General features: G+C 42.1%; 1 protein-coding gene across 1 annotated transcript in view; it reads left to right on the top strand.

Moving 5' to 3' along the window:
• Positions 1–12,395, top strand: part of ARMH3 (armadillo like helical domain containing 3) — a 234,991-nt gene that overhangs the window by 29,748 nt on the left and 192,848 nt on the right. Inside the window, exons 5-8 of the mRNA XM_017851651.1 lie at positions 706–813; positions 5,658–5,750; positions 7,155–7,229; positions 7,346–7,432. Coding sequence (XP_017707140.1) covers positions 706–813; positions 5,658–5,750; positions 7,155–7,229; positions 7,346–7,432 — 363 coding nt within the window. The remainder of the gene's footprint in view (positions 1–705; positions 814–5,657; positions 5,751–7,154; positions 7,230–7,345; positions 7,433–12,395) is intronic.

The following is a 12,395-nucleotide window of genomic DNA, read 5'->3' on the forward strand; positions in this document are numbered from 1 at the left end:
TGACCTCGTGATCCGCCCGTCTCGGCCTCCCAAAGTGCTGGGATTACAGGCTTGAGCTACTGCGCCCGGCCTCAAGAACTATTTTTAATCTTTGAATATCACCTCCCTGTCTGCCTTATAATTTTTAAAAACAAGATGACAAAAATGAGGATGACAGTAGTCTCAGTTACTGTTCCTCTTTTGTTTGCTGGATTTTGCACATGTTGAGACTCAGACTGGGCTGGGCGCAGTGGCTCACATTTCTAATTCCAGAACTTTGGGAAGCTGAGGCAGGAGGATCACTGGAGCCCCGGTGTTGGAGACCAGTCTGGGCAATATGGTGAGACCCTGTTTCTACAAAAAATAAAAAAATTAACTGGGTGTGGTGGAGCACACCTGTTATCTCAGCTACTTGGAAGGCTGAGGTGGGAGGATCACCTGAGCCCAGGAGGTCAAGGGTATAGTGAGCTGTGATTTTGCCACTGCACTACAGCCTCGGTGAAGAGTGAGGCCTTGTCTCAAAAAAAAAAAAAAAAACAAAACCCGAACCAAACAGAAAACCCCACAAAAACTCAGACCGTGTTTTGGAGCTCAGAGCTCAGAGAAATTGAATGTATTGAGTGTCAGCTGTGTAAGGATGAGGCTGCAATGTGAGTCTACAGACCCAGTGTCCTTCTAGTTTTGAGACTTCCTCTCCAGAAAGAATTCTTTGTCTCATTTCTGCAGACCCTGTGCGCACTCATTCGAGGAGTCCATCAAAAGAATAAGTCTACCTCTGGGTTTGACATTATCAACATGCTGATGGGCTTTGACAAGGCGGAGCTGTGCATGAAGGTGAGGCATAAGCTGCAGATGTGCCTATGGATGGCAGCTTCTGACAGCTGTTCATGGACACTGTCAACAGACAAATGTACTCAAAGATTTAGACTCAGAAAGACACAGGTGATTGAATTTGGCCTTGCATTTGGATATTTTTATTTAACAGATTTGCTTTGTCTGAATAAAGGAAAATTTTCAATTCAAATTTGAATGGAGGTATTCTTTCTCTGCAGGATAAAGACTGAATAGTTTATTTTGTTACTCATATCATCATATGATCATACATTCTTAAGAACATTTATGAATTTAAATAAAATATAACAAATTGACATATAAGGCTAACTTGAATTCTAAACTTTAAGCTTATTTAACACAATTACTTTGATTTTATCAGAATTTTTATTTCTGTTGTTTGACACTATCTTTTTAAAATAACAGCCTTAAAATTCATATAGGATACATCCACCCTTTTAGATTGTACAGTCTGACCAGGCACCATGGCTCATGCCTGTAATCCAAGTGCTTTGGGAGGCCAGGGCAGGCGGATCACTTGAGCTCAGGAGTTTGAGAACAGTGTGGGCAACATGGCAAAACGTAGTCTTTACAAAAAATACAGAAATTAGCTGGGTATGGTGGCACGTGCCTGTAAGTCCCAGCTAGTTGGGGGAGGCTGAAGTGGTAGGATTGCTTGAACCTGGGAGGTAGAGGTTGCAGTGAGTCGAGATCATGCCACTGCCCTCCAGCCTGGGCAAGAGAGCAAGACCCTGTCTCAAAAAGAAGAAAATAAATAAAGTGTACAATCCAGTGGATTTTAGTATATTCACAGAATTCTACAATTATCATCACTATTAATTTCAGAACATTTTCATCACCCTAGAAAGAAAACCTGTACCCATTAGCAGTCATTTCCCAATTCTCCACTCTTCTCAACCCTTCGCAAGCATTAATCTGCTTTATGTCTCAGTGGGTTTAGCTATTCTGGACACCTCATATAAATGGAGTCATATCATATGTGGCCTTTTGAGTCTGGCATTTACTTCACATAATGCTTTTGTGGCTTATCCATATTAGAGGATGTATCAGTATTTCATTCCTTTTTATTGCCTAATAATATTCCTTTGGATGGAGATACTCACTATGTTTTGTCTATCCATTCCTCAGTTGATAGATATTTGGGTCCTTTCAACATTTTGGCTATTAGGAATAATGCTGCTATGAACGTTCATGTATAAGTTTCTATATGGATGTGTGCTCTTATTTATTTGTGAGATGAGGTCTTGCTGTGTTGCCCCAGCTGGTCTTGAACTCCTGGCCTCAAGTCATCCTCCTGCCTCAGCCTTCCAAAGTGCTGAAATTATAAGCATGACCCACTGCACTCAGGCCACACATACGTTTTAAATTCTCTTGGGCATATACCTAGATGTAGGATTGCTGGGTCACATGGTAACTCTGTACTTGACATTTTAGGAACTATCAAACCATTTTTCCATAGTGGCTGTTCCGTTTTACAATTTCACTAGCAATGTATGAGGGTTCAAGTTTCTCCACCTTATGTCAACAGTTGTTTTTGTCTGTCTTTACTTTTTTTTGGAAAAATGTCTTTCATATCCTTTGCCCATTTCTAGATTGGGGTGTCTTTTGTTGTTGAGTTATAAGAGTTCTTTTTTTTTTTTTTTTTTTTGAGATGGAGTCTCGCTCTGTCGCCCAGGCTGGAGTACAGTGGGCGGATCTCAGCTCACTGCAAACTCCGCCTCCCGGGTTTACACCATTCTCCTGCCTCAGCCTCCCGAGTAGCTGGGACTACAGGTGCCCGCCACCTCGCCCGGCTAGTTTTTTTGTATTTTTTAGTAGAGACGGGGTTTCACCGTGTTAGCCAGGATGGTCTCGATCTCCTGACCTCGAGATCCACCCGTCTCGGCCTCCCAAAGTGCTGGGATTACAGGCGTGAGCCACCGTGCCCACCCTGGACACTATATTGTATAAATGTTGTTTGAACTTTGAAGAACAGTCTTCTGTCACTCACTAAATTTAGAATAAATCTGTATACCAGAGAATCCTTATAATGATTAGGTTACAAAAAAGTTATTAATATATAATTATGAATATACAAAGGTTTAATACTTAGAGGTATTTTTAAATTCTGGCCTTTTACAGTTCATATATATGTCGTGGTAAAATCCCAGATAGCTCCTCATTCTCATAGTTCTAACTACTGCTTGTATGTTGGTGACTGCTAAGTCTCTGTCTTTAGTCTTAACTTCTTTTCATGATCTCAGAGTTGTATACTCTGCAGGTACTTGCTGAATGTACTCACTGACACATCCCGTAAGTACTTCTTGCTTGATATATCCAAAATGGAGCTCACTGTTTCTCCTGCATCTCTTCTTCCTCATTCATTCCCTTTCAGAATGGGGGCAGCTGTCTTCACAGGCCCCAAGCTGAACTTGGTGATCATTTGGAGATAAAAGATGAGAAGTCCCCTCATCTTTTATCTCCAGATGATCACCAAGTTCAGCTAATTTTACCTCAGTTCATATTCCTCATACTTGTCTTCTTCTGTTCCCACCATCTCTGTTATTCTTTCTCTCACCAGAACTATTACTGTGATGTCTTCACTCGTTCTTTTTTGTTTTTTTGAGACGGAGTCTCACTCTGTCACCTAGGCTGGAGTCCATTGGTGCAATCCCGGCTCACTGCAACCTCTCTGTCCCGGGTTCAAGTGATTCTCTTGCTTCAGCCACCTCAGTAGCTGCGATTACAGGCATGCATCACCACACCCAGCTAATTTTTGTATTTGTAGTAGAGACAGGGTTTCACCATGTTGGCCAGGCTGGTCTCGAACTCCTGACCTCAGGTGATCTGCCCACCTTGGCCTCCCAAAGTGCTGGGATTACAGGTGTGAGCCACTGTGCCTGGCCCATTCATTCTTTTGACAAATATTTGTTGGGCCCCTATATGCCAGGTACTGTGGTAGGCACTGAGGATGCAAGAGGCAAATAAGACATGGCAACTGTCTCAGGAAATTGATAATTAGTCCTTATTAGTCTCCATCGTTTCAAGCTTACCATCTTTAAATCCATCATCCACACTGACACCACAACTGTGTGGCATTAGTGTGTATATCTTACACTCATCTTTCCTGCTTAAAATCCTTTCTTAGTCTCCTGTCACTAACAGGGTGAAGACCAAACTCCCTAGTTAGACTTATAAAACTTTCATAATCTGCACCATATTTACTTCTCCAGTCTTTTTTATTTTTTTTGAGACGGAGTCTCACTCTGTCGCTCAGGCTGGAGTGCAGTGGTGTGATCTCCGCTTACTGCAAGCTCCGCCCCCTCTCGGGTTCACGCCATTCTCCTGCCTCAGCCTCCCGAGAAGCTCGGACTACAGGCGCCCGCCACCACGCCTGGCTAATTTTTTTCTGTATTTTTAGTAGAGATGGGGTTTCACCGACCAGTCTTATATCTCACCACTGTGCGTCATTCTTTATACTCCCTTAAAACCAAACTACTTTTATTCCAGCCCCACACTGGGGCCATTTCTTTCCTTATGTGTCTTTGATGATGCTAGTACCTGTCTGGAATTCCTTTCCTCCCCAATTCCTATTGAATTTTCAAAATATAACTCACTCCCAAGGGGTCCTGGAATAGGTGACTTTAGAGCAAATTCCATTCCTCTATGTATATTTTGGTCATAGTAACCACTGAATTAAAACTGTTGGCTTGTTTTTCTCTCCCATTAGACTAAAAGCACCTTGAGAGCAAGGGTCATGGTCTTAGTACCTATATTCTTTTAAGGCACAATATTCAGCACAGAGTAGATGCTCACATATTTATTGAATTGAACTGAAGCAGCTTACCTTGGCCTTCCAGCACGCTTAGATCCTTATTCTCCATCCATTGTCCTCCCTCATTTAATGTAGAATATTTCTTTTCATCTTCCCTTTATTGTAGTATATAAGCGTTTCATCTTTTGATTAGTTTGGGTCTGTCAGCTGGCTTTTAGTGCAAGTGATAAATTCCAGTTGCATTGCCAAGTGGAGACCACGATGGACACAAGTTAGCTTTGTTGGATAGTGTATATGGCTAGTGATAGCCTGTAATGATACTGTTTCTTTTTCATTTATTCAGTGTGTCTGAATCAAATGTTATGCTTTCTTTACCAAATAATGAAACTTGCCAGGCATAGTGGTTCACACCTGCAATGCCAACCCTTTGGGAGGCTGAAGCAGGAGGATCACTTGAGCTCAGGAGTTTGAGACCACCTTGGGCAACATGGTGAGACCTTGTCTCTATAAAGAAAAAGAAAAAAAATACCCAGGTGTGGTGGCGCACATCTGTGGTCCTAGCTATTTGGGTGGCTGAGGTGGGAGGATAGCTTGATCCCAGGAGTTTGAGGTTGCAGTGTGCTATGAACATGCCTTGCCTCCAGCCTGGCTGAGAGAGAGAAACTCTGTCTCAAAAAAAAAAAAAAGAAACATATACAGTTATTTAACCATTAGGTTCCCCTTTTTTTATTTGCTTCATTGTAATCTAAAGGTTTGTATGGGGATGGCAGACTGCAAACATTCATTCGTTTAGTAGAACAGTGACTTCTTTACTGTCTTGTGCAATTGTTCTAAAGCATTTTTCTCACTAAAGCTAGATTTTGAAATGTTCCTATTTTTCTTTCTTAGCAACCCCAGCCTGAGAAAAAGTTCTCCTTTTCTTTATCTAATCTTGTAAGGCCTAGGCCTAAGGAAATGATATGTTTGCTTCATTGTGTGTTATTCACATTACTCCTGTATAACGTAATCCAGAGTTAGACAAAGGTGCGGTGTTATCTGGTATGGTTTAATACTTATTGGTTCTCTTTCTCAGAACTTGATGGAGAGTTTGGATTCATTGCTTTGTGCAGAAGGTTCTGAAAGTCTGAAGAGTTTATGTCTGAAACTTCTCCTTTGCTTAGTGACTGTAAGTGACCCATGTTTGTCAAGGGTATTAATTGACAGGAGGGGCAATCCTGTTTGAATACTTGAGCCCACAGATAGAAGGAAAAAGAGAAAAAATATTCTCAACGAGGGTGTTACATCACTCCCTTGTGTCTGGATGTATAGGAAGTTAGCTGCATGGTCTTTTGCTTCCTTTTTGGAGCAACTACTGGCATTTTTAGCCTGCAGCCTATGTGATATTTTACTTTAGAAGTTTCATTTCAGGAGAACTACTGTCTTCTGGATTGTCAGACTTGTCCTCATCAGGTCTCATTTGGAAACAGTTCTTGTGATTCTGAGCCTTTTTTTTTTTTTTTGAGACAGAGTCTTGCTCTGTTGCCCAGGCTGGAGTGCAATGGCATGATCTCGGCTCACTGCAACCTCTGCCTCCTGGGTTCAAGCAATTCTGCCTCAGCCTCCCAAGTAGCTGGAATTACAGGCATGTGCCACCAAGTCCAACCAAATTTGTTTTTTTTCTGTATTTTTAGTAGAGATGGGGTTTCGCCATGTTGGCCAGCCTGATCTCGAACTCCTGACCTTAGGTGATCCATCCGCTCAAACTCCTGACCTTAGGTGATCCACCTGCCTTGGCCTCCCAAAGTGCTGGGATTACAGCTTTGAGCCACTGTGCCTGGCTGATTCTGAGTATTTTTATTTGTTTTGGCTTTTATTTATTTATTTTTTGAGGTGGAGTCTTGCTCTGTCGCCCAGGCCGGAGAGTGCAATGGCGTGATCTCGGCTCACTGCAACCTCTGCCTCCCGGGTGTGAGCAATTCTCCTGCCTCAGCCTCCCAAGAAGCTGGGATTACAGGCAGGTACAACCACGCCTGGCTAATTTTTGTATTTTTAGTAGAGATGGGGTTTCACCATGTTGGCCAGGCTGGTCTTGAACTCCTGACCTTGTGATCCACCCACTTCAGCCTCCCTAATTGCTGGGATTATAGGCGTGAGCCACTGCGCTCAGGTAGCTTTGATTTTATAACTGTAGGCTGCCTGTACTTTCTAGTGGAAGGAGGGTAGGGTGTTGATTATTTACTTTAGGAGGGTCCCTTTCCCTGCCACCTCTTGAAGACTTCTGCATTCATAAACCTCTTCCTGTGCACTTGAGGAATGAAACCCAAGAAACTGTTAAGCAAATGCATGTGTGAGGATATGAGAGAAACAATGAGGAGTTCAAAGACTTAGGAAATTTTAACTTGCTGATTTCCTACCCTTATATCTGTCTATTCAGGCTTTCATGACTTAAGGGGCACTTGTGAAAGGTCTGCTAAGTTATCTAGTAGCAATATTTTAATATTTCTGTTTCTCTTAGATGCTAGGGGAGGAGTTTACATGAGATATCAGAATACGTCAGTACAGACTTTAAAAAGCCTTTTATTACATTCAGGTGACGGATAACATCAGCCAGAACACTATTCTCGAGTATGTAATGATCAACAGCATATTTGAAGCAATTTTACAGGTAGGTCAGTTCCCTTGTTACCTCCTCTCTTTGGGGTAAACCACCTCTTTAGGTTTTCTCTGTGTTCCCAGGAACCAGGAGTTAGCAGTCTCATGCATTTTTGGTTCTTGTTACAGATACTTTCCCATCCCCCAAGCCGTAGGGAGCATGGGTATGATGCTGTCGTCCTCTTGGCTTTGCTGGTGAACTATAGAAAATATGAGGTAACTGGGCTCCTTAGTGGATAGTCGTTATCTTCCTATAATCCTCTTTAATGTGGCCCCTCCTAAAGGAGTTTGCTTAATAGAGAAGATATGTTCTTGATAAATGGCATATTGATTAATTTTGATAATCCAGATTCTAAAAATCCTGTATTAAATGCATGGAGCAGAGGATCTAGTTGTTTAAAGGAATCCTGTGATGCAACTTCTAATTAAGTGAGTAAGTACTCCCTGATGTACTGATTCCCATACCCAGCTTATTAGAATCACCTAAGAACTTTTTTTTTTTTTTGAGATGGAGTTTCGCTCTTGTTGCCCAGGCTAGAGTGCAATGGCATGATCTTGGCTCACCAAAACCTCCGCCTCTCGGGTTCAAGCAATTCTCCTGCCTCAGTCTCCCAGGTAGCTGGGATTACAGGCATGTGGCACCACGCCTGGCCAATTTTGTATTTTTAGTAGAGATGGGGTTTCTCCATGTTGGTCATCTGGTCTCAAACTGCCAATGTTAAGTGAGCCGCCCATCTCGGCCTCCCAAAGTGCTGGGATTACAGGCGTGAGCCACTGCGCCTGGCTTAGAACTTTTTAAAAAGAAAATATTGTGGCCGGATGCAGTGGTTCACACCTGTAATCCCAGCACTTTGGGAGGCCGAGGCAGGCGGATCACAAAGTCAGGAGATCGAGACCATCCTGGCTAACACCGTGAAACCCTGTCTCTACTAAAAATACAGAAAAATTAGCTAGGCGTGGTGGTGGGCGCCTGTAGTCCCAGCTACTTGGGAGGTTGAGGCAGGAGAATGGCATGAACCTGGGAGTTGGAGCTTGTAGTGAGCCCAGATCGCACCACTGCACTCCAGCCTAGGTGACAGAGTGAGAAGTTGTCTCAAAAAAAGAAAAGGAAAAAAAAAAGAAAAAATTTCTGGATCTTATTCTGGACACAGTAAATCAGTCTTTTGGAGGTGGAGGGAACAGGAAGGAACCTGGGAATTTTTAAGTTCCCCTGTTGAGTATGATGATTAGCCTAGGATTGAGAACCACTGACCTAGTGCATCTGTTTAGAAAGATTTAATTTTTGTATACTCATGTGTCTTTTAACAAGGATACATTCTGAGAAATGTGTCATTAGGCAGTTTTGTTGTCATGTGAATATGAGAGAGCATCTTTATACAAATTTAGATGGTATTGCCTATTACATACCTATGCCACATGGTATAGCCTATTTCTCCTAGGCTANGCACCACTGCACTCCAGCCTAGGTGACAGAGTGAGAAGTTGTCTCAAAAAAAGAAAAGGAAAAAAAAAAGAAAAAATTTCTGGATCTTATTCTGGACACAGTAAATCAGTCTTTTGGAGGTGGAGGGAACAGGAAGGAACCTGGGAATTTTAAGTTCCCCTGTTGAGTATGATGATTAGCCTAGGATTGAGAACCACTGACCTAGTGCATCTGTTTAGAAAGATTTAATTTTGTATACTCATGTGTCTTTTAACAAGGATACATTCTGAGAAATGTGTCATTAGGCAGTTTTGTTGTCATGTGAATATGAGAGAGCATCTTTATACAAATTTAGATGGTATTGCCTATTACATACCTATGCCACATGGTATAGCCTATTTCTCCTAGGCTACAAACCTGGATTGCATATGACTATACATATGACAGTATTGAATACTGTAGGCAATTATAACACAATAGTAATTATTTATGTATTTAAGCATATCTAGGCTGGGCATGGTAATTCACACCTATAATCCTAGTGCTTTGGGAGGCTGAGATGGGAGGATCGCTTGAGGCCAGGAATTTGAGACCAATCTTACTCAAATAGTAAGACACTGTCTCTACAAAAAAAATTTTTTTTAAATTAGCTGGTTGTGGTGGTATGCGTCTGTAGTCTCAGCTACTTGAGATGCTGAAGCAGGAGAATTGCTTGAGCCCAGGAGTTTGAGGCTACAGTGAGCCATGATTACACCACTGTACTCCAGTCTGGGTAACAGAGTGAGACCCTGTCTTTAAAAAACAAAAAAATTTAAGGCTGGGGACGGTAGCTCATGCCTGTAATCCCAGCACTTTGGGAGGCTAAGGCTGGTGGATTGCTTGAGCCCAGGAGTTCGAGACTGGCCTGGCCAACATGGCAAAACCCCGTCTATATTTTTAAAAATGCAAAAATTAGCCAGGCATGGTGGCACATACCTGAAGTCTCAGCTACTCAGGAGGCTGAGGTGGGAGGGTGGCTTAAGCCAGGGAGGTAGAGGTTGCAGTGAGCTGAGGTCACGCCCCTGCACTCCAGCCTGGGTGACAAAGCCAGATCCTGTCTCAAAAGTACACACACACACACACACACACAGAAAACCTAAACCCAGAAAAGGTATGGTATAAAAGATATAAAGTGTTGTTGATCTTCATGAAGCATGAAAAAAACTATAAATCATACACCTGAATAGGGCACTTACTACGAATGGAGCTAGCAGGACTGGAAATTGCTCTGGATGAGTCAGTGAGTGAGTGGTGAGTGAATGTGAAGGCCTAGGACATTACTGTAGACTACTATAGGCTTTTTTTTTTTTGAGACAGAGTCTTGGTCTATTGCCTAGGCTGTAATGCAGTGGAGCGATCTCAGCTCACTGCAGTGTCCGCCTCCCAGGTTCAAGTGATTGTCCTGCCTCAGCCTCCTAAGTAGCTGGGATTACAGGCACCTGCCACAATGCTTGGCTAATTTTTGTATTTTTAGTAGAGACAGGGTTTTACTGTATTGGCCAGGCTGGTCTTGGACTGACCTCAAGTGATCCACCCCACTGGCCTCCCAAAATGCTAGGATTACAGGTGTGAGCTACTGTGCCTGGCCAACTATTGACTTTATAAACATTGTACACTTAGGCTACGTTAAATTTATTAAATTTTTTCTTTCTTCCATAATAAATTAACTTACTGTAACTGTTTTACTTTATAAACTTTAAAAATTTTTTAAAGCTTTTTAACTCGCTTGTAATAACATTTAGCTTAAAACAGAAACACATTGTACTATATTTTGTCGTGTTTGAGATGACATGTTTGACATATTTGAGACCAGGCTGGTCTCAAACTCCTGACCTCACAGGGTCCAGATGATCAATATCTTTCACCTCCACATTTGGAAGGTCTTTAGGGAAATAACACACATGATAATAATACCTTCCTTTGGAATACCTGCTCAAGGACCCACCTTTAGCTGTTTTACAGTTAACTTTTTTTTTTTAAATAAGTAGAAGGAATACACTAGAAAATAACAATAAAAAGTATAGTATAGGCTGGGCATGGTGGCTTATGCCTGTAATCCCAGCACTTGGGGAGGCTGAGGCGGGTGGATCACATGAGGTCAGGAGTTTGAGAAACCCGATCTCTGCTAAAAATACAAAAATTAGCTGGGCATGGTGATGTGCACCTGTAATCCCAGCTACTTGGGAGGCTGATGCACGAGAGTCACTTGAACCCAGGAGGTGGAGGTTGCAGTGAGCTGAGATCGCGCCACTGCACTCCAGCTTGGGTGAAAGAGCAAAACTCCATCTCAAAAGAAAAAAAAGTATAGTAAATACATAAACCAGTAACATAGTCAATCATTGTCATTATCAAGTAGTAGGTACTATGCATGACTGTATGTGTGTGTGCCACCATGCCCAGCTAACTTTTTGTATTTTTGATAGAGATGGAGTTCACCATATTGCCTAGGCTGGTCTTGAACTCCTGACCTCAAGTGATCTGCCCACTTCAGCCTCCCAAAGGGCTGGGATTACAGGAGTGAGCCACCGTGCCTGGCTGATAACTGTATGTGCTATACTTTTATATGACTGGCAGCGCACAGTAGGTTTCTTTACACCGTTATCACCACAAATACATGAGTAATGAATGTGTTGCACTATGTGATAAAGGCTAAAAATGTCACTAGGTTATAGGGATTTTTCAGTTCCATTATAGTCTCATGGGACCACCATAGTATATGCAGTCCATTATGGATCAAAATGTCCTTATGCAGCACATAACTGTATATCACATCTCCTTATGCAGTCTGCTTATGTAAGTATCACTGTTGGCATAGAAACTCCTTCTGATTTTAATGAAAAATTGAAGACAGTGCCTTATTCATATGAGTTCTGGAGTTCTTTTTGCCCCTGAATTAATCAGGGTGCAGATTTATAGGTTTTTGAGAGAAGAGCAGAACCCAGAGATTTATACTTGGGTTGGCACATATACTTGATTCCCTTAAAAAGGCAGAATACACAGAAAAGGAAGGGGACCACTCAAGGAAGACTGAGGGCTTCATTGGAGATTGCTTTTGAGGAGTAGGAAGCATTTGGCACTGAGTCCTGGGCACTAGGAGTACTTTACTGAACCCAAAAGTCAGGAGCTGCACTGAGGCAACCTGACTTTCTTCACTTAATAAATAGCGGTACTGTGAGAACTGGGCCAGCTGGAGAGAGAATTTTCTTTTTTGAGCTTCTGGATCTTCACCTAGTGATTTTTGATATGATTCCTAGTTAGGCTTTATTTGGCCAGGTTGAAAGTGATGGGTAACAAAATCTGGAGCATATTCTTATAAGAAGAGATAATGGAAGAAGGGGAGGCTTTGAGAAAGGAATACTTAAAGAGGGACTAGAATATGCAGAGCAATGTTAATGTGTTATAAATTCCAGTTTCTGATTGCTTTCATTGTCCTGGAGGAACTGATGAATGGTAGGTAGAGCTCCTAATAAATATGAAATGTATTCCCAACACCCGTTTTATTGATGATCTGGAGGGGCTGGCATGGTAGCCATTTTGATCTCTGTCATGTGTAATAGCCTCTGGGGCCTCATTACAACAGCAAGAAAAATAGCTGTGGAAAAATGCTGAGGATAGTTAAAGAGAGGTGAGGGTTATATGTGATGGGAACACACTATCATCAGTAATGAATATTTTCGGACCATTCTGCTGGATGCAGGCCACTCTGAGGCAATGGCT

The sequence above is a fragment of the Rhinopithecus bieti genome, unplaced genomic scaffold (assembly GCF_001698545.2).
Source record: "Rhinopithecus bieti isolate Rb0 unplaced genomic scaffold, ASM169854v2 scaffold_31787, whole genome shotgun sequence".
Lineage (NCBI taxonomy): Eukaryota > Metazoa > Chordata > Mammalia > Primates > Cercopithecidae > Rhinopithecus > Rhinopithecus bieti.